Here is a 23965-nt window from a genome sequence, read left to right as displayed (position 1 = left end):
CAAAAGTCACCAAGTGTCATCCCATTCCGATGAAGCAAAAAAAAAAAATTAAACAATTCAAAACGTACAAGTTTTCGGTCATTTTTGACCGAAGAAGCCCAGAGGGCTAGCGAGGAAAACGCACGCAAGCAGACCATCTACGTGACAAAGTGTACGCGCGTTATGGACCCGCCTATAGGCGCATATTAATAACGCGCTCTTTAAATAACAAAAAAAAATTCACCATTCACTTCAGAGCAGGTTTCAGTTGCCTCAAAATAGCAACGCGTCAGCAATGAGCCTGCCATGAACACACCTCTTTTTCAGACCAGCACGCCCATGGGCGCACAAATGGGCTCAAATGCATTTGCTGTTTAAACAACAAAACACACTTCCGTCGCCCCTGGCACTGCATTGCGCCGGGTGTATGATAGGGCCCAAAGGCAGAAGTGTTTTTTTTTTTTCTTTCTTTCTCATTTTATCAGTTCTAAAGCAGCGTCTCGGGCTTCTGCTAGGAAAAAAGATCTGGAACAGGTGGTGTTAAATGTGTCCTTCATAGAAGGCACAGGGGAGGGAACATTATATTTTCCCTGGCTAGAGTCAAGGACAGCTCGGTTTCAGCACCACATCATGGACAGCACCACTGATCTCAATGTCAACATATTAAACCACTCAAGCACAACAGATACATTTATTTACTATTGGAACAATCAAGCGACTGATAAAAACAACAGAGCTCTTCTTAATAAAGTACAATTCTGAAATTCTAGCTGTGTGATAATCTACAAAAAACAAAACAAAAAAACAAACAAAAACAAAACAAAGATTTTATAGAAACCCTCTAACCAAGAGGGGTTCCTTAAATGCGTTTCAGATGTTCAATTTAATTAGTTTTTAACCATTTGCCTAAAAAGTTTTTATCCTAAAATGGGTCGTTGTGTTTGGATATAAAAGTTCCCTACGTTTTTTTTTCTTTCTTTCTGTAAAAAAACAAAAAAACAAAAAAAACAAAAACAAACCAGGACTCTTTTTATCAGTCAGATAACCCATCGTGCTTTTCCCCCCTACGAATTAAAGTTTAATGCAGTGCAGCCCAAAAGTCTATAAGAGAAAGTCTGAAAAACTGTAAATAAAGGACTGAATAAAGTTGTAGAATTCGGAAAAATAAAGGACATTGCTTCCATGAAGCACAAGATGCTCTTTGGAACATTATCATACTAGACCATCAGGTATTACACAACAAAACGGACATACCAAACAGAAAGACAATCTGAAATTAATTTTAATATTTTATTAAAATACTTTGCTGATGATAGAATATAAGTTTTAGTATAAAAACTCCCGGATCCCGGATCCCTCTATTCAAATCCACAGACATTTTCAATGCATTAACCTGAGTGTCAATGATCAATAGATGGCAGCATAGCCTCATTTTAAATCGAGAATGAGCTTCTCTCTCAAAGTCGAAGAAATACCATCGGACCAACGCATTTTGCCACCATTATTTAACATTAATAAATATTGATAATAAATCTTAACTGTGAGACATGTCTTTTGATGAGTGCTGCACTCTTTTCCAGAGAGTGTGAGTTTGAACGTGTGCATTATAGTGGTTATGGTGTGGGGGGTGCAGTAAGAATGATTAACTGGCTTTTATATTAAGCTAAATATTCCTGTCACGAGGTTGCCTAAACACAGTTGTCATCAAAACAGATTCATCCACATACCCCCAGACATAAATGTCGTGCTCATCCTAACATGATTCTGAGAACTGTTGCTTCTTATTAACTATGATATTACAGCTTGCAAGTCAGTGATGTTGCCTTGAATGTGTCACCCAGAAGACCCTAAAGGAAATGTGTATATGATTTATATTAGAATTTGTCGTAATTTTGAACCATTGCTAATCGAACATGACTCCTAAAATAACCAAATAGAATCTTACTGCATTAATTGGAAATTCAAACTGGATGCTCTGATTATTGAGTTATAGCCTACCAATTGGATATTGTGGAATATGAAGGCCTAACTCTTGTTAAGCTTTTTGTATTGGAATAATGTCTTGCTACTGGGCAAATTAAACCGAGGAGCTACAGGAGTTGTAAAATATTGAAAGAGTTTTTTTTTGTTTTTTTTTTGCATTTCTTTGGATATCAAGTACTGGTCTAATTAACCTATTTAGAATAATAATATTAATGTTTACTAAATATACGCAATACTGTTTCGTTATGCTCTAAATAATATGTTGTATTTAAGAGAATTAAGATTCCGTTATGATCAGACCCAAATTATGAGCGAAATTTCATTAGGAATCCCATTCGCATTTTTTATGGCATGACATACAATTTTATGGCTACTTTTCCAGGTATTTCTTCCGATCGTTCCTATTAAATCATATGGCTCACTTAAAAGCGACTTTATGAGGTGATGTTTTTATGTGGACCCATAATGGTCTGTGGACTGCCGCACCAGACTCTAGATCTCCATCCATATTCCCCTGTATCACACATGATGGTTGAGTCCAGCGCCTTCCTCTAGATGCGGACTGCCTCATCGCTCCATTCTGTCTCCACGGTTTTGAGCGAGGGGATCACTTTTGGTTCCAACACTACCGTGTCTCGTCTCTGCAGTGGACATTCTCGGTGATATGAGAGCTAATATAGACGAATCCGTGTGCCATCGGCGTCAGATGTTCTTGCCAAAGCTGGATCTCTATGCATTACTGTGATCGGTGAAAATAAAACGCAAGACACCGTGGCGCTGCGTGGAATTACAGCGGACACCATGGGCTCATTGAAGCACATCCTGCTGCTTTTCGCAGGTTTTGTTGCCGCAGCTCACGGTAAGTTGAAAGTCTGTTTTATAAGCTGGGTGTCATTGCCATTATTCCCTTTGAGGAATAGGACTTCTCTTGGGTATTTCTGCAAAAGTCCTTTCAGACCTTGAATATACGTGGATGTTCATTTTGCATTTGACGAAGCCATATCAAAACTTGTATATGGCAAGCAAAAAGTGTTTGAATAAGTTATGGCACAATATAGGCCTATACCCTATATACATATTACCAATAAATACACGGGGAGGTGACGCTTAAATGTTGTGAGCATAGACACCTTCTTAACTTCAATCTGAATGTCTGATTGAATGAGAGACAAGATTGCTCCCGAGAAATCCCTAGGATATTGCATTTTGATTGATTATAAAATCTTTTTTTTTTTAAAATTCTATCTGTCACAATGCCTGTTAGACTTTAGGGTTGAGCAGGGGAGGGAGAACACGCGCTTCATTATTTTCCTGAGAATTACATCATGTGATGTATTACAAGCAAAAAATATCAATAAATAAAAACAAACACAAAACACGAAGGCTATTTTACATCACACAGATGTGTTGGTATAAACTTTTTTGGATCACAGACAGCTGTGTTGTGTTAAGAAAGGCCTTATAGCCGTCTGGTCTTCCAACGGTTTCCACTGAGGTTCTACGCATTATTTTATTTTAGTATGCCAGTGGATTGACTTTGCAGGCTGTCAAAATCGAATTTAAATATTTACAAAGTATATTCTGTGAAGGAGCTACGATTTGATATTCAGAAGGAAGAATTTGAACACAAAACATCCGACAGTGAAATTGATAGGAGCCTGATGTTTATGATGAGGTATACTCCACTTGTAACTAAGGCTATATGGAGATTTATACATTTAGATCGTTGAATGCATTGCGTCTCTATTTGATCTATTTTTTATTTATTTATTTTACTTTTTTATTTTATTTTTATTACAGACAGGTTACACATTTCATAGGATATACGTCTTATTGTTGTACAACTATTGTAGGTTATAAAGTGTTGTTAATGCTGCTGTGTGTGTTTGCAAGGAATCTTTTAGCTCAACAAATTGTTCTCTTTAGCTTCCATGCAATGATTCATGTGTTTCATTTTGTTTCTTGTAAAATCTACAGTATTTTACAATTTTAGTCAAGTTTTTACATCGTACTTTAACAATACTTACAGTATTGAAAAAGAAATACTGTAAACAATATCATACTTTATTTCTACAGTGCATATGTATATAAAGGCACCCAGCATGCAATGCAGCTTGGGTATATTATGTTGTGTTTTTTGATACTTGTTGGTTTTATCTGTGCTGCAGAACTTATTTTTGGTTCACCTTAGTAGTTTGTGTTGTTGGTTTATTTTGTAATATAAATGAGACAGATTACATGTTTTGTTCATACTCAGACTACGAGTATGAAAATAATTATTTTATTTTAAAGTTAGTGTAATTTAGTTTTGCCCCATTGTGGATGTTACTGTGTAAGATGTTCCATGTGTCTGAATTATTAGATTCATTTTGAGCAACAAATAAGTTAAAAACTTAAAGATTTATTTCTAATAGTATAATATGACCTTCATGTCTTCTTCATCCCCCCACCCTCTCTCTCTCTCTCACTCTCACTCTCATGATGTCCCTGTTCATCAGAGCCAATCCTGACCTCCCTAGGGCCCTAAGCAAAATTGTGTTAAGGGGCCCTCCTACCTGACCCATTAGCCATGTAAACCATTTGCCATTGCCACACAGTCACACCTGACACCCCAGTGCTCCCACTACAATCTTCCCTCCTTTAACTAGTAATGAAAATGGAATTCCTGATATCAGAAATAGACATTGTTACTAGAAAAAGTACATTCTTAATATCAAGAATTCACATTTTAAATTGTACTTGAATTTAATTATTGATATCAAAAATGCATCCTGTGAATGAATAAAAGCTAAAATGGCTTGCCATAGCTGCGTTTTAAATGATAAAAGCATTGATACTTGATGGTTATTATTTACTGAGGGATGTGCATCCATATTGACCAGTATGTCCAGCCAATCAACATTTTAAATGCAATATAGCTTTTAAATCAATGTTTTAAAAGTATGTGCGCCTATAATGAGGAGTGCCATCACGCTCATATTGTACTGGTCCCCACAGATGTTTTGCTGGAAAGTGCGCGTTTCATTTCGTGCACGCGCATATGAACGCATGTGTTAACAACATTCAATGGTTTGCAATGGTGTTTGCAACGGTGTTTAACGCGCGACGCGGTTATCTTTTCCGAGCTGCAGTTTATAAACAAACACCGTTGCCCTTTGTCGTTTATCAAACGTAATAAATAGTTGTATTTCACGCTCACTTTTTTTTTTGTCAGGCACAAAGTCACAGAACACTGCCCTGGAAGTGTCCGGCATTAGCAAGCAAGACACAGAAAGAACAAAAGATGCACTGCCCAGCTGGGTTAGACAGACAGACAGACAGACAGACTAAAGAGAGATGCACATCAACTTAAAGGAGAACTCCGGTCAATTTTAACATTGAGCTCATTTTTTTGTCAATTTGGAGTGCTGTCAATACAGAGAACAACGACAAAAATCGGTGTTGCCTACACCGTGTTATCCTCTTTTTAATATTTGCACCCTGTTGACTTCAATGGGGCAATATTTAAACCTGCTTTTAGCCTCTTAACATCCTTGATGTGTCATTACAAGTGCACAGGTCATGTGAGTGATTCCTTCAGAGTGAACACGAGTGAATCTGACTGCAGTAGATGTGAAAGAAATGGATAAAAATTATGTTATTTAAGCCAGCGCAAATACCTGTATTTACATCCTGTTTTCGGTTGAAGTCCAAAGTAGTCGATTGCTGAGTTCACGCGCGTGATCATAGGTAACTAAACCTATGCCAGGCCAGACCCCAAAATTGGCTGGATGGTCCCAATTATACACCGTTACTCAGGCGCAAAGACGCATACCCGTTCGACACTAGGTGGCTCTATAATTATGCAGTTTGCATTTTGGATCATAACTTAGGGTTCCTAAGAGCTAGAAACAAAATTTCATTTCCGCCCATAGGCCTACAGTATTTTGTTTTTTCCATATTTCTGAATTTTGAATTTAAATTCTGAATTTACATTCTGAATTTAAAAAACAAAACAAAAACAAACAAACAAACTACTTTTTCGAATTCCTCCTTATCTTCACCAAAATAGACACACAGCAGTTAGGGATGGTGCTAGCAAAAAGTTTGTTGTGCGCATCCTAACATTGTAATCCTGAGAACTGTTGTTTCTTATTAACTATGATCTTATAAATGATTTACGATGATACTACAGCTTGTAAATCAGTGATGTTGCCTTGAATGTGTCACGCAGAAGACCCTAAAGGAAATGCGTATATGATTTATATTAAAATTTGTTGTAATTTGGACCCAATGCTAATCGAACATGACTCCTAAAATAACCAAATAAAATCTTACTGGATTAATTGGAAATTCGAACTGGATGCTCATTTGATTCTCATTTGATGAGTTAGAGCTATACCTATTGGATATTGTGGAATATGAAGGCCTAACTCTAGTCAAGGTTTTTGTATTGGAATAATGTCTTGCTACTTGCTAGTTTTTCAAACTCCTCCTAGGCTGTTGGTCCGATCTTTACCAAAATAGGCACACAGCAGCTAGGGATGGTGCTAGCAATTGTCAAAGCTTTGAAATGTTCATTAATTGGCCAAGCAACGCCCATTTTTACAATGTCCAAGCTTAATGACTATTATTAGGGGCCAAGCACCGAAGGTGCGTAGGCACCTATTGTATCTGTTCCCGTTCTTCTTATTATTATTCTTCCGTTTCTTCCGACTGGGTGTCTATGGCAGCCCATAGAACCGCTTCCGGGAAAGTTATGAAATTTGGCACATTGATAGAGGACAGTCGAATCTGTCACCACAGCAAATTTGGTGTCTTAAAACCAATCCCTCTAGCGCCACCAACTGTCCAAAGTTGCACTAATGTTTATGCTAATAACTTTTGAACCACATGGGTTAGAAACAAAATTCAAAATTGGGCTAGAAACAAAATTTTCCTCTGATTCCTTGGCTCAAGACGATTCGATTGCACCCTACGACGTCATTTTCTGTCATGAAAATTTTTCCGGCATTTTGAATTTTCCGAAAAACCTACTTTTTCGAACTCCTCCTAGGCCGTTGCTCCGATTTTCACGAAAATTGAACCGGATCATCTCCAGACCATGCCGACAAAAAGTTATGGAATTCTAGTTGATTCGTCAAACCGTTCTCAAATACCGCGCAAACAAATCTTACGTAGCGCTTGTGAAAAAAGACACATGCCTGTATCTCCGCAACGCTTTATCGAATTCAGACCAATCTTGGTACATGTCATCACAAGCATGACCTGAGGCTACATGCTGCGTTTCGGCACAGCGCCACCTACTGGTCCGGAGATATGAAAAATGGCTCTTTTTGCTTATAACTTCTGAACAGTTTGTCGAAAAATCATAAAATTAGATTCAGGGCGTCATGCTGAGTCAAATGATATCAAATTTTCCCAGATCAGCCATTGTGGCTGTCGGCCATTTAGAATTATATGCTAAAATGCTGTATTTCATGAACGCATGAACGTATCGTTTCGAAACTCAGTATGGATCATCAGCACGATGCCCTGAAGGAGCGTGAGAAGTTTCGAACCAGTGCCACCTAGTGGTCAAAAGTTATAATAAAATGTACAAAAAGTTTTGAATAAATCTACCTATTGAAATGCCACTGGTCTTAATAGATTCCTTGGGTCACGCCGAGAACATAGATACCAAGTTTTCCTTATTTGGCCGAACTTCCTGTCCGCCATCTTGATTTTCATTCAAAACCTACTTTTTCGAACTCCTCCTAGACTGTATGTCCGATTTTCACCAAAATCGAATCGTATCATCTCCAGATGGTGCCGACTAAAAGTTATGGATTTCGTGTCGATAGACAAAACTGTTTTTGTATAGCGCAGCAGCAAAGTTAAGGCCAAAAAGACTATTCAGGCCTTATCTCTGCAATGCCTTGACATATTGACGCCAAACTTTGCTCATTGTTGCAGCTGGTCTGACACGTCTTGTCGTCTTGTTCTGCTTGGCCCCGATAATTGCTGCTTGCAGCTATATTATTATTATTATTATGTCTATATCTTGTCTGCACAAAGTTCAAACTTCTCAAAACACTGTACATACGGAGATCTAGTCATTTTGAGCAAACATGCTTAGTTTCATGAATTTATGATGCTCAAAGAGCTGCAATGCTATGATGCTGCAAGAGCAGGGGTGCCCAATCCTGCTCCTGCGATCGACTGTCCTGCACTGTTCATCTCCAACCCTAATCAAACACACCTGAAACAACCAATTAAGGTCTTCAGGATCACTTGAAAATTAAAGGCAGGTGTGTTTGATTAGGGTTGGAGATGAACTGTGCAGGACAGTCGATCGGCAGGAGCAGGATTGGGCACCCCTGCTCAAGAGGCTAACAGCAAATTCTAAACTCTCTGGCATTTCAACTGAAAGGTAAAGGCTGTGATATTAATTAATATTAATGATATTAATAAGGAATCTTTTAAGCCTAATCTATTTTCCATCGGTTTTCATCCCTTTGAATGGAAATAAATGCACTGATAGTTCATTTGTATAGCAAAAAGTTTGCTCAAAAGTTTGGGATTGGTAAGATTGTTTATGTTTTTAAAAGAAGTCTCTTATGCTCACCAAGGCTGCATTTATTTGATTAAAAATACAAAACACCCCCAGTAATATTGTGAAATATCATTACAATTTAAAATAACTGTTTTCTATTTGAATATATTTTAAAATTTAATCCTGTGATGCAAAACTGAATTTTCAGCATCATTATTCCAGTCTTCATTGAATGAATGAATGAATGAATGTGGCATTTATATAGTGCTTTCATATGTACTCTGTACACCCAAAGCGCTTTACAATCATATCAGGGGATCTCTCCTCAACCACTACCAGTGGTCGGTTTGTCACATGATCCTCCAGGAATCATGCTGATTAGCTGCTCAAGGAACGTTTATTATTATTATCAATGTTAAAAAACAGTTATGTAATTTTTTTCAGGATTCTTTGATGAATAGAAAATTCAAAAGAACAGCATTTATCTGAAATAGAAAGCTTTTGTAACATTATACATTACCGTTCAAAAGTTTTCGGTTTTTGGACCAAAAGTGATAGTAAAGACATAATGTTACAAAAGATTATATTTTAAATGAATGACAACATTCTATTCATCAAAGAATCCTGAAGAAAAAAATTGTACACAACTGTTTTCAACATTGATAATAATAATGTTTTTTGAGCATCAAATCAGCATATTAGAGTGATTTCTGAAGGATCATGTGACACTAAAGGCTGGAATAATTATGCTGAAAATTCAGCTTTGCATCACAGGAATAAATTACATTTTAAAATACATTCAAATAAAAAAAAGTTATTTTAAATTGTCATAATATTTAACAATGTTACAGTTTTGTCTTTTTGTACTTTTAATTAAATAAATGCAGCCTTGGTGGGCATAAGACACTTCTTTCTTAAAGTCATAAAAAATCTTAGATATATATATATATAAATAATTAATTGCATTTAAAATTTGTATATATATTTTTTTATCTTGTAATACTCAAGATAAAAATTCACATTGATTCTCCAAAATAATGTAGAAACAACATAAAGACAGTAGCCTATATTTAAAAAAAATGTTTGTTTTACTAAGCACTATAAATGAAGGACTGTATCACTGATACTGATATTGATGTCTATTACATTAATTGTTTTCCTCAATTTTAGCCATTAATTATAGCCATTTAACATTACAATATAATTGAAAACTATACATTTTAACAATTGATTAAAGTCCACATGAAATCAAAATTGACCATATTTACTTTGTTTGCCTAAATTGATCGTTTTGTGGTGAACAATTCATCCATGCAAGTCAATCCACACAAAAAAATTTTTTGGCTTCGTAATCTTTAATCAAAATCTGAAAATGCCCCTCCCCTCTGCATTGGAGGACCTTCTCTGTTGACATAGGTTTGAGGAATTGGTTTGGGCAACGCTTAACCACTCCCCTCAAACCGTTAGTCTGTTATGAGCAGAGATGGAGAGGAGGAGCGCTAGAGTAAAACCCTGCCCTCTGTTCAATATTCCGTTTCACTGGGAAATGCGTCACAACACTGGAGAAAAGTCGTTTGCAACTTCCGGTTCACGCGGACTTTAACATTAATGACACAGACAACAGCAGGTTTATTAGGCTGCTGTCACTTCAAGACCTGACACATGAAGCGGATCTGACATATATTTCCTGACAACTCATTATGCTCATTTAACACTTTTAAACTCATTTAAGACTGTGCATACGAATATAATCGACAAAACAGGAATTTTACATATTTTTGTGTTTTTTGTCCGTTCAAGTGTAAAAGAGAACTCAGTGCAGTGCTGGCATGCTGTCTGTGGCATTCTGTGCGTATGTTTCTGGTGTTTGTTCCGCTATAGCTTGCCAGTACAGATTAGGGTTGCACGGTATACCGGTAACTTGACTTAATTTCAATACTTACGCTGCTCTTCCAAAGTTCACCACTTGGTGGCAGTGTGCAACCCAAACTGACATGGCTTGTGTGTGTGTTGTTGGTATGAGCGCAAAAAAACCTCTCAAGAGCTCCCAAGTACTACTGAATGATCTTAAAAAGACGTGGGGCAAGTGATTTCCGTCAGCTGTCCCGACACGCGAGAGTGTTGTATAGCAGCGCACAGCTCGCTTAAGCTGCCTTTCCACAATTTCCGACATTCACATATGATTGTCGCATTACTCCCCCTGACGGCAGTCGCACGGAACTTTGAAATTGGTTGTGAAGCAACCGTTACCCTCGGTGTATTCACCATGGTAAGATGAATGATTTTAATTAATCTAATGCTTATGAATATATCCACACAAAACAAATGACCCCCAGTACGTCTAAAATAAAAACATAGTAGATTTTATAGAGCTAATCAACATAAATAATTTTATAGTTATAAAACAATTATTTCTGCCATAATTATTAATAACCGCTGTTGTACAGAAATAGAGTTTACAGAGTAACGTTAAAGTGGAAAACTTCCCACTCCCACTAGTCTTGATTAGAATAAGTCACATCCGGTCGGCCGGTTGCATTCGGTCTAGCCGCAGGCCCGCAGAAGTTCAAATTGGATCAGAAATTTTTATCTCGCTTGATGTTTGTCGGAGATAGTGTAAAAGCGGCTTTATACTTATAGTGCAGGCGCAATGTCTTTTGAAGCCAGAAGCAATTTGCTCATTTTGAGAGATAGAGAGGGGAGACTACAGTACTGCTGAAATAACTTATCACAAAAAAGTTTTCAAATGACTGATTTAATGTGATAATCTGTGTTGATTAAGTGATATACACTTTATAAACGTGAAACTTGCGAGAATGAATACATTTGTGCAATAGCCGCGCCAAACTTGTATTAGATTGTGGTACTAGGCCTATACCGAAGCCAAAAGTAGTGCAAACTGTAAGACAAACTGTAATGCAGCCAATAGGCCTACATGACAAAACAAAATGGATGCTGCGTTAATTGCATATTTTTTAAGTGTTAAACTGAAAAAAATTAATCGCATGCCCTAACACGTTAATTTTGACAGCCCTAATAAAGGTTATATGTGTGTGTTTGTGTGTGCATCTTAATCGCAGATTATAAATCAACAAAATTTATAAACATATCCTTGCACAAAGCAAATAAATATTACAGGAAATGCAGTCTTGAAGCCTGCTTACCTCCATTACCTCACTGCTAATGTACTTGTGTGAATGAACACCTTTGCTCCAACTGTCTCCTCTCTTTGTCTGTGAACTACAATTCAAAGGCTACTTTCTGTATTCCCATTATTTGCAACATTTTAGAGGACATGCTTTTTCAAAAGAATTAGTGATGCTGCAGGCACTTCCACTGCTTCGCAAGCCTGTGAAAGAATCATTAGTTTTGTCACAGCTGTGCCATCAAAGTTAATGACAATGACTGCTGCTATTCCTTGTTCAAAGGCATCTGGGGAGTTTTCAGGGACAGACATTAATTAATCTAGTTTTATCAGCCATGATGTGCAAAATAGCAGAAAGCAAGAAAGTTTATTTGTTGTTATTTATTTGTTTATTTTGTTGTAGCATATTTGATTTTTTTTTTTTCAACAGAATGTTAAGCTTGACAATTTGAGTCGAATTTGAACAATGGCAAGCACTGAACAATTATCTTTATTGCTGTGTATGATCCTTACAAAAAGATTATACTCATAACCTGGAAATCTTCAGACTCCACTTGCTTTAAGACTTGGATGAATTAAATTTTATACGAATAGAGAGTATACTGCACATTCCTTTGAGCCCAACTACACCGCTGATTTGAAATAAGGTGACCACTTGGTTATTGCTCTGTTGCAGGTCAGCAGACGTAATTTTTGGGGACACGTGGTAGAACGATAACTCATTATTACTAAACAGTGTTAATTAAAATATAAATATTGATTTATGTTAGATGGAAAGCCTATTGGAGTGATGTTGGATGATATTAAACTTTAAATTGCTAATAAGCTGTATAAAATGTTAATTGTGACTGGCTCTGTGTGACTGGCACTCAATTTGCCTAGGTTTAAGTGATATAATATGGGACATATTCATGCTAAATTTCCTTAAGCAGTGACTAGATTGTGCAACTTTAATAGACTATACATAGATTACATGTGTTTTTAATGGATTCAGTGCATATTAAACTTGCATGTTTTTGTCGGATTTGGTAGCTTCCAGCAGATCCTTCTCATCCAGTATGTGTCTGTAGAAAGTTTTGGCAACTCACTGTAGCTAACCTTCACCAGTTCACTTTTGATGAGGTTCACAATGGCTCAGCTCCTTTGCTCTGTCCATGCATCCGTCATCAGCGAAAACACACTCTCTGAATGCAAAAAAAAAAAACAGAAGAAAAAAATGAACTGGCCGTGAATTTCTTTGTTACTGATTATGTCCTCATTTGTTTCATTAGTTTCACCTGTGTCTAGTTTGGTTACCTGTGTTTGAAGTGTTCTGTGTCAGTTCTCATTTGCATTAAATGATTTTTCTTTAACAAAGTTCGGGGGAGGCCTATATATACACGTAGCCAACTCACCTATGTTCCTCGACAGTTTTCAGCATCCCTCCGCCACCCCGACGCCTCACTCTTGGCTGGTTCCTATCACAGCCAGGAATACGGGGGAGTACTTTGCTCGATACTCCTTTACTCTATCTGATAATTTGTAAGTGTGAACTTGTGAAGTGTGGTTCTATCAGGATCACTATCATCAAAGATGATTGACAATTAGCATACAGTTTGGATTGGCGGTATGGTTCTGTTCTGGGCAAGAACTCCCTGCCCATGGATAAGAGCAGGGAGAGCAGCGATAACCCCCCAGGGTAAACAGAACGAACATAAGTGTATTGCAGATATCATTATATTCAAAGAAAAATTGGTCTGTTTCAAAAAGGAATGTCAGAAGGCCAAGTCCTGACTGGAGAGAGGAGGAGCTGGGGATGGAGGAACGTAATTAACTCCTGAGCAACGTGATAAAGCTACTGAAAATATAGAATGGGCCTTATTTATAGGGATGCTGTGATAGGCGTTGCATTCCTATAGTTAGACGTGGATCAGCTGAGAGTCAGCTGACGTGAGCTTGACTGACGCGAGCTGCCAGAACTAACGCTGCGCTTGATATTGTATTAATCTCGGAGTTATCACCTGTGTTCATTCATAGTGTTTTGGATTATTATTAAAGATTGTTTGTTTATTACTTAATCTCATTCATGCGTGATGATCACATGGTTTTACTGTACTGAAAAAAAATGTTTAGTCATTTTTACTTAGAAAATGTACAAGGTTTTACTGAAGCACAACTGCAAGTAGATGTAACCTGATTTCTCCAGCAAGGTAAAATTACTTAAGTTTGATATAATCTTTTTTGTTTTATATGATGAAAGTCCTTTTCCACCTTGATGAAAATACACTCAAAAAATAATTATTTACCCTTACTTAATTGAAGACATTTTTAAACAACTTAATTTAGTTCATTAAAAATAAATCAATTTAGTTGGTTCGACAATTTTTTGTCACGGTACGTGGTATTGAAGCACACGAAGACGAGGAATAATAACGAGAACCGACAAACACTAAGAGAGAACTGAAGGCTTATAAGCATGACCAAACAAAGGGAACTAATATGTTAACAAGACACAGGTGAATGAAATGACTAATTAAACTAAGGAAAATTTGGTCACAGGACAGAACCAAAAACACAATGAATGGGGGGAGCATAGAACAATATAATGTTACAGTAAGCCCCATCCCAAAAAGGCTCGTCCTCGTGCCGTAACTAGTCCAACTGAGGAGGGAGAGGTTTCTGGAGGAGGGTGTGAAACAAGAAAATAAACCAAAGATTCTGGGATACATTATGAAGTCCATGGAGGAGTGTTGAGCGGGCAAATTAGAGATCCCGGATATGCTGGATATATGGGAAACGTTGGAGACTCAGGAAACGCTGGAGACTCAGGGGGCACTGGAGATTCAGGGGTGTTAGGTATCAATTCTCCAAACCAGTCAATAAGGTTCTCCTCAAACAAATCCTTTAAATCATCAAAAATGTCCTCCAGAGACCAAATCAGACTCACACACAGCGTCAGGAGTGTGGGCGGGGCTATCCTCCAAACCCTCGAGTTCCATAAATACTTCCTCAATGACATACGCCATTGCCGGCTCACGCACCTGGTCACAGTTAGGGGCTCAGGCTCAGAGGCGATGTCCTCTCCTGTTCTCTCATCCGGTTCAGCCTCTTGCATCACGGCAGGCTGATCTCCCTGGTCTATGGTGGGCTTAAGCAGAATCTCCATCATGTCACTCACTGGTAGTTGATGGCTGGTCTCTGGCAGTGTGTTCGCAGTGGGGCTGGTGACGATCCTTAGCAGTGCCGACGGTGTAGGTTGAACCGCAGTTCAACAACACCCACTCAACGAACTCTGCGAAAGATCCTCGAGTACCCACACCAGGCAGGCGAGCCTTTGTGCGCTTGTTCAAACTGGCCAGATAGAAAGCGCACAGGGAATGGTCTGGATAGTGCATGAGGCTCGCCAGAGAGAGGAATCCACAGGTGTGGGCCTCTAGGCTCTTCTGCTCCTGCTCCAAGCAAAGCAGTAGCACAGCAGGTGAATCCATGCTTATACGGTATCGGTCAGTTCTGTCACGGTACGTGGTATTGAAGCACACGAAGATGAGGAATAATACTAGGAGACAGACTTTAATAACAATATTCTGGAAACAGGGATAAACGCAGGATTAAAACAGACATGCTACCGTTAACGAGAACTGACAAACACTAATGCCGAGTTCACACTGAACAATTTTAGGCCCGATTTTCATGCAGTGTGAATTATCAAAGACGCATTCTGAGAAAATCGCAGATGAGTCGCGACGCCTGTGAGATATTTGGCATACTAAATATCTGGACCTGTTGGCGATTCAAAATCCTATTGTGAATGTGTTCTTACTGAAAACTACATTGGCTATGACCTACAGCCAATGAGAGAGCAAGATACAGGGCAGCGGGATGTAATTTTGATCACAAATCTTCTTGCAGGCTATCATTTTTAATAACAATTTCCATCTTGCGCGAGAAGTCCGGTCTCACGCACGTGTGATCTTGCATTATGTAGCATATGAGCAGGTCATTCATTCGTTGGTTCTGAATGAATGAATCATGGCTCGTTAAATCTAAACACAAATGCACATTCATTCTTAAAATCCAAGCTCTGGCCTCTGAACTCCCAAATACAAATCATGCTTAGGCTCCAGCTAGTCTGCAACAAATGGTCTTTCGCGACACTTTATTGCACCTTGGAGGATAACCAGAACAACACGACACCGCATCTCCTAGCTTTGCAAAGCTTAAAAGAATTCCAAACCCCCCGTTCTCTCAGCCAGAGAGATAACGAAACTTTCTATAGACATTCCATACACCCACACACAAAGAAACATCCTTTGTATGTAACCTAGGATAGAAATATCCTTTTAATGTATGTACCTTCTTATATGCATGTTTGGTTAGCCCTTTCATGCCATAGTCATGATTTTCTGATTTGTAACTTGGAAGTGTTTCTCCTAGTTAATGTCTCAAATAGAACCATGGTCTTGTAACCCGACCCCCCTTTCTAGAGGATAACACTTTACAACCCCCGGGAGACTGAGAAGTCACACACACACATTCCAACACACACATTAACACACACACACACAAAGTTTATCCATGGAACTTTTCAGAGAAAAGTACCTCTAAATGTTTTAAATGTATTCCTTTTGTGCTTAGATGTCTTCACATGCCATACTGGAAGTACTGACAATTTTATTGTGTGTTAATCAAACTTTAAAATGCTTGTAATATGCATATCGTATGTAACTTGGTATTCCTATAATATTCATGTGACGTGTTTCATATCTCTGTAATTCTCTCAATCTAACAGAGTCGAATTCTGATAGCAGAATGCAGTAATGTGCATTATTTTACACTTTTCATATTTCTGGAAGCCGAACGGCTCAAATCCCATCTCCTCATGACTCATTCAAGTGGGCGTGTCTAACAGGACAAAGGAAAAATCTTCCCGCCCGAGATGTTCTAAGATGATTGGTTCGCGTACGCAGAGTAGGCGTGAATCCATCTTCTCCATAAGAGACTGACACCGAAGTTTCTCAATGAGCACTTTTCCTGTGAGAGGTTTCCTGAGTCCATGGCTCCTTCGGGAGCTTTTCTCCGTTTCTCTTTTCTTTTTCTCTAAGTCTTTTCTTTATTTTCGTCTTCGGACTCTCCCTACGTTCAGTGAAGCGAACGTAGCCGGCAACTTCAACTCAAAGAAAAAGACTCTTTTGAAATTCCCGCGACCACGCTCAGCTCCTCTTCTTTAAGGACACACGCACGAGCACCTCGTCTGAGAGAATTTCTGGTCCATGGCTCCTTAGGGAGTTCTCATCTCCGTTTTTCTTTTCTTTACTAAGTTTTATTTTCATATTCGCCTCTCCCTCCACGAGGGAGATGAACTCTGAATTGTTTCGTTGGTAACCTTTAAATCTTCCTGCGAGTCTGCTCGCCCCAAAAGACACGATGGAACACGCCCAGTTCTAAAAGGAACGGCACACGCGCTTTCTTTCCTCATGCAAAGAGAACCATATGCAAGTATTGATTATTGATTTGATTCGATTTATGTGATTTCTTGTTGTCTCTCTCAAAGGTTACATTGTCTGTGATTTTTGCCATAGCCTACTGCGATCTCTGATTGCACATTTTGCTTTCACTTTCTCTCTCTCTCATCTCTCTCATTTTCCGATCTCTTTCATGGCCAGAAAACAGCTTTCTTTGAATTATAAGAAAGAGATAATTTTTGTTGAGAAATTGTTAAGTTAATCTTACGGCCGTTTGCTGGACAAACAACCGTATGATAATTACATTAATTTCAATTAAGGGTTATCTCATAGAATCGATCTGAAATAAGATTATTGATATACAGTATGAATGAGGAATTATAATTCGTTGTGATTGATTATTCATATATAGCCTACAATCGATCTACTTTCAACTTCGATAATTTAATGTAACTGTAATATGCAATATATTAATCATATTCATGATTAATTATTAAAATTCCCTATAGATCATTTGAGCTAATGTTAATGTACTACCCAGTGCGGTTACAATTATTTCCTTATCACTTCTCGTGTGCGTTTGATTGTGAAACGTAGTTTGCGAACCAGACAGAAGTTGTCGGTGATTCTTTATTTTGTAAAGTCATGCAATATGAAACCCCCTGTTGCCGATCCATCATACAGTGTGCACACAGCAGCAACTGAATGTTACCCCAGATAGTCGTGCAGTGTGAAAAGATCAGCGACCTGACTACTAATTTGTAAATAAATTTTCTTAGGCTTAATAGTCTAACATGTACTAAGCATTGAACACTGAGTGCCCACAATCAAAAGCACTACTCTAGTCAGAACAAGCAATCGTGTCCATGTTTCTAGCGTTTGATGTGTACATAAATACCACTGATCTCTCAAACTTCTCTAAAATATGCTTCTTCGATGAGCATCCGTTATAAAACACTCACAGTACATTAATTTTGACAACTACGCAAATATATGAACTGAGATCATGCAGAAATACGATGTTATAGTGATCAGTGATCCGAGAGCACACATACACGGTTTGTTTGCGCTTCAGTCATAACGGGCTCATACAATCTAACCTTCATTACAATCGTCATCCATCAAAACTTTTTTGGCGACACTGGTTTTCTTTATCCAACTGAAAGATGTAGTTTGTGTATATGTTCATTAATAATTATATTATATAATAATAATAATATTATATTAATATATTTAAATTAATTTTAAGTTAATTTTAAGATAAAGGCTTGTTTCTAAAGTACTTCCTGCCTCTATGTATTAATGCTCATGGGTAGCCTAAATGGGTTCCATTCAGACCTTAACATTAAGTATTTTACTGTTATGTGTCAACAAGATTCAACAAGACATTTTCACCTGGCTATACCCAATGTTTAGATCTGTTGTGGTATTTATGCAAATTAGCACATACGTAATTAGATTATGCACCATTTGTCCATGTTAACAAACAATTTCAAAAAACTTGTAATACATTTTTTGTTTGTCTTGATGTAGGCTAAGTAATCAACTCAGTAATTTTCATGGTGATATCTAAAAGGTTAAAATTTTTACCCTATTCACGTAAGAAAAAGAATGAATAGGCATATGAATAGGCTATATTTGGGTCTTTTTCTAAACTTTCCCCTAATGGGATTCTTCGGGACTTTTTTTTCCTTACTCAGGACATATTGAGGATACAAAATCAGTTGAGTTTCCTTCTGTTTCAATTTGTTCAACCTTTTTTCATAAAATGACTGGACTACTAGTGCTGCGGCCAACAGGTTGAAAACCACTGTTTCATTTGTCATACTTCTGACTTGGCTAGATAATAATTTTGATCCCAGATCCCAATCAAATGGAACACTTATTATCATTATGGTGACTTAAAAAAAATGGTAACACTTTACAACAAGGTTCATTAGTTAATGTATGAACTAACAATGAGCAATGCATTTGTTACTGTATTTGTTAATCTTTGTTAACATTAGTTCATAAAAATACAGCTGTTAATTGTTTGTTCATGTTAGTTCACAGTGCTTGAACTAAGGTTAACAAGATTTTAATAAAGTATTAGTAAATGTTGAAATTAACATTAACAAAGATTAATAAATATTTCATGTTAACTAATGTAGTTAACACAGCGTTAGAGATATTTGATGTTATTATGAAAAGTTATATATATTCATTATTTATGATAATAAATATTTTCAGTTGATTATAAAACTGTTGGGTGACAAATAATAATTGGAAATGAATGGGAAACACTAATAATGTTCCCTTGTGTAAATTCTTAAAAAAAAAAAAAAAAAACCCTTTTAAGCTTGCTGTGGGCTAACACAAATTATTTGTTCTTTAATTTATTTAATTTTATTATACGTATGGTGTGTTTGCTTGCTGTTCTTTGTGTGGAAATTACCCTGTGGATATTATTAAATAATGTTTGAACCTTTATCTTCATATTCGTGCCTTTATATGCAGCATAACCGTTACACACAGCAAGCATTAATCGAAGGAAGAGATATTTCACTGAGCAATCTAATGAAATAAAAATTGTGTTGTGGAATCCTAAACTTTTATCCTGAAGGTAGAAGATAGTGCTTGAGGTGCAGCACGTTCACTATCACTAGTGGTGTTCACTATCACTAGTGGTTAAAGTTTAAATTAGTTTAAAGTTTAAATTAGTTTAAAGTTTAATGTAGTTTAAAGTTTAAAGTAGTTTAAAGTTTAAAGTAGTTTAAAGTTAAAAAGTTGCTGGGGTGTTTCTAGTGGGTTCCTAAGGTGTTCTGGGTGGTTTCTATGTGGTTGCTAGGGTATTCTGGGTGGTTGCTAGGCTAGGTTGTTCCTAGGCGGTTGCTAGGGTGTTCTGGGTGGTTGCTATGCTGTTGCTAGGTGGTTGCTAGGGTATTCTGGGTGGTTGCTAGGCGGTTGCTATGGTGTTCTGAGTGGTTGCTATGGTGTTGCTAGGCGGTTGCTACGGTTTTTGGGTGGTTGCTATGGTGTTGCTAGGTGGTTGCTATGGTATTCTGGATGGTTGCCAGGCGGTTGCTAGGGTGTTCTGGGTGGTTGCTATGGTGTTGCTAGGTGGTTGCTAAGGTATTCTGGGTGGTTGCTAGGGTGTTCTGGGTGGTTGCTATGGTGTTGCTAGGAGGTTGCTATGGTATTCTGGGTGGTTGCTAGGCGGTTGCTAGGGTGTTCTGGGTGGTTGCTATGGTGTTGCTAGGCGGTTACTAGGGTATTCTGAGTGGTTGCTAGGTGGTTGCTAGGGTGTTCTGGGTGGTTGCTATGTTGTTGCTAGGCGGTTGCTAGGGTGTTCTGAGTGGTTGCTAGGGTGTTGCTAGGTGGTTGATATGGTGTTTTGGGTGGTTGCTATGGTGTTACTAAGCGGTTGCTATTGTATTTTTGGTGGTTGCTAGGGTGTTCTGGGTGGTTGCTAGGCAGTTGCTAGGGTGTTCTGGGTGGTTGCTAGGGTGTTGCTAGGTGGTTGCTATGGTGTTACTAAGCGGTTGCTATGCGGTTGATATGGTATTTTTGGTGGTTGCTACGGTGTTCTGGGTGGTTGCTACGGTGTTCTGGGTGGTTGCTAGGCAGTTGCTAGGGTGTTCTGGATGGTTGCTAGGGTGTTACTAGGCGGTTGCTAGGGTTTTCTGGGTGGTTACTATGATGTTGCTAGGCAGTTGCTAGACAGTTGCTAGGGTACTTTGGGTGGTTGCTAGGGCCTTTTATAGGGGGTTGCTAGGGTGTTCAGGCTGGTTGCTGTGGTGTTACTAGGTGGTTGGTAGTTGTCATAGATGGTTACTATGGAGTTTTTATAGAGTTCTTAGCATGATCTTGGCATGATTTAGCACTTCGCTATTAGCATGTAGCTATTCACTGCTAGCATGTGTAGCATGTTGGAAGTGCTGTTTGCTAGCATGAGTCAAAAGAGCCAAACCTCATCTCTATACGATGTTAAAGGGTCAGGTCATTTAGAATTACATCTATAAATTAGCAGCATCATGTTTTCACATCTTACATGTGAGAAAACAAGTAAAGGGCAGCCTTCAAGAGGCCAGTTTAATATGGTTGGGTAAAAATCTTTTTGGTCACAGACCTATCAATATTTTACAGGGGACATCAAAGCAGACTAAATGAATAATCAATTGCTATAATTCAATTCAATTCAATTCAATTCAAATTTATTTGTATAGCGCTTTTCACAATACATATTGTTTCAAAGCAGCTTTACAGAAAGTGCATTTCAGAAATGTACACAGAGAAATACAGTTAGTTGATCATGTATTGATTTAGGGCATAAACATCGCCAGCGTCGAGTCGTCTCTTCACAGGCGCCGAGTCGTCTCTGCACGGGTGTTGGAGAATCTGTAGTTTCCATGAGAGGCTGGATACAAACTGGAGCTGACGATCTGTATTTACCTCGGGACTAGCGTCCCGAGATAACAACAGAAAAGCATATGGGAAATAATTAGCGTAGCTGCTGTTCGCAATATTAATGCATTCAATCTGATTCAACTGTAGTATAAAATGTAAGTACAGTATTATGTGAATGCCTGGCTGAAGAGATGCGTCTTTAATCTAGTTTTAAACTGGGACAGCGAGTCTGAGCCTCGAACAATATCAGGAAGGCCATTCCACAGTTTAGGAGCTAAATGTGAAAAAGCTCTCCCTCCTTTAGTGGACTTAGATATCCTAGGAATGACCAGAAGCCTCGAATTTAGTGATCTTAAAGAGCGCGATGGATTGTAGGGCGATAGAAGTTCCGTTAAATACACGGGAGCTAAACCATTTAGGGCTTTATAGGTCAGTAGCAATACTTTGTAATTGATACGGAACTTTATAGGTAACCAATGTAGAGACGACAGAATTGGTGTTATATGATCGTATTTTCTTGATCTAGTAAGAACTCTAGCGGCGGCATTTTGGACTAACTGTAGCTTGTTTATTGAGGATGCAGGACAACCAGCTAATAAAGCATTACAGTAATCTAGTCTCGAGGTCATGAATGCATGAACTAACTTTTCTGCATCAGAAACAGATAGCATGTTACGTAGCTTAGCAATGTTTCTAAGGTGGAAAAAGGCTGTTCTTGTAACATATGAAATATGATTTTCAAAAGACAAGTTGCGGTCTAATATAACACCCAGGTCTTTTACTGTAGAGGATAAAGTAACAGGACAACCTTCTAAATTAAAGTTGTATTGTAAGAGGTTTTGTGGGCAGTTTTTTGGACTAATAAGTAATACCTCCGTTTTATCTGAATTTAATAGCAGAAAATTACATGTCATCCAGTATTTTATATCTTTAACACACTCTGTTAATTTAGATAATTTAGCGTTTTCATCTGGTCGTGATGAAATATATAATTGAGTGTCATCAGCATAACAGTGGAAATTAATTCCATGTTTTCTTATAATATTACCAAGTGGCAGCATATATATTGAGAATAGTAGAGGGCCTAACACAGATCCTTGCGGTACACCGTAGTTTACTGACGTTATCTTCGATTTTTCCCCATTTACGCAGACAAAATGGTAACGGTCTGATAAGTATGATCTGAACCAGCTTAATGCCTGTCCTTGAACACCAGTATAATTTTGTAGTCGGTCTAAGAGTATTGTGTGATCTATAGTATCGAACGCAGCACTAAGATCAAGTAAAACTAGTATAACTGCAACGATGTCTAATGTACTAGAGAAAATGGTGCTCATAGTGCTAGTCATTTCCTCTAGTTCATCTGTTTGTTTGGGTTCACTGAGCAGCTGAGATAGATCAGGTAAGCTATTTGAGAAATGATCTATAGTTGTTGGAAGGATTGTTCTGCCTGGTCGATAACGCGGCGCAACATGACAAATTTCAGCGGTACGTAGTATGCAAGTGACCATGTAATGGTCAGTGACTTCATCACTTTGCGGTATAATATCTATATCGGTTGGATCGGCTCCATGTGATATAATTAAATCTAGCGTATGATTAAGACGATGAGTGGGACCAGTTACGTTTTGCTTGACCCCAAAGGAGTTTAATAAATCTGTAAACGCAGCCCCTAAAGCATCATTTGAATTATCTACGTGTATGTTAAAATCTCCAACAATTAATGCTTTATCGACATTGACCAAAAGATCTGAGAGAAAGTCTGCAAACTCTTTTAGGAAATCAGCGTAAGGCCCTGGCGGTCTATATACAGTAGCCAAGGCTAGAGATAATATGGATTTCTTTCTTACATCTAAGAGAGTAACATTTAGCACAAGTACTTCAAACGAATTAAACCTGTGACCTGTTTTCTGAGTAACAGTAAGAATATCTTTATAGATTATAGCAACACCACCGCCACGACCAATCAGACGGGGCTCATGCTTGTAACAGTATCCAGGAGGAGTAGACTCATTAAGACCGAAATAATCATTTGGTTTAAGCCAGGTTTCAGTAAGGCAAAGTACATCGAAACTATTATCTGTGACCATTTCATTTACAATAACCGCCTTAGGTGTAAGCGATCTGATGTTTAAAAGACCTAGCTTTATAAATTGTTTTTGTTCACTAATATTGAGATTTTCTGGTTTAATCACAATTAGATTTTTCTTAGATCCTGCAGTAGATTTATTATTTGATCTCACTAAACGAGGAATAGACACAGTTTCAATATAATGTTCCACATTGGTACTTATATCAATTAAGTTTGGACAGCAAAGAGTGTGATTTGGACTTTGACTTACTAGTCATATGGTGTGTAGCGTCTTGGAGATGTTGTCCGACAGAAGAGCCGCTCCGATTCTGCTGGGGTGAAGGCCATCAGCACGGAAGAGCCTAGGTCGCTCCCAGAAAAGATTCCAATTATTTACAAAGAGCAGTCTCTGTTCATTACACCATGACATTAACCATTCATTTAGA

General features: G+C 38.0%; 1 protein-coding gene across 1 annotated transcript in view; it reads left to right on the top strand.

The window, feature by feature from the left end:
- The first annotated feature begins 2551 nt into the window (after positions 1 to 2551).
- LOC307148928 (CUB and sushi domain-containing protein 1) overlaps positions 2552 to 23965 on the top strand; it is an 838966-nt gene continuing 817552 nt past the window's right edge. The window contains exon 1 of the mRNA XM_079854872.1: positions 2552 to 2821. Within this exon, the coding sequence (XP_079710998.1) occupies positions 2764 to 2821 (58 nt within the window). The 5' untranslated portion in view covers positions 2552 to 2763. The remainder of the gene's footprint in view (positions 2822 to 23965) is intronic.

The sequence above is a fragment of the Squalius cephalus genome (assembly GCF_949319135.1).
Source record: "Squalius cephalus genome assembly, chromosome: 21".
Lineage (NCBI taxonomy): Eukaryota > Metazoa > Chordata > Actinopteri > Cypriniformes > Leuciscidae > Squalius > Squalius cephalus.
The sequence above is the reverse complement of the archived record's forward strand: the minus strand, read 5'-3'. Positions and strand labels throughout refer to the sequence as shown.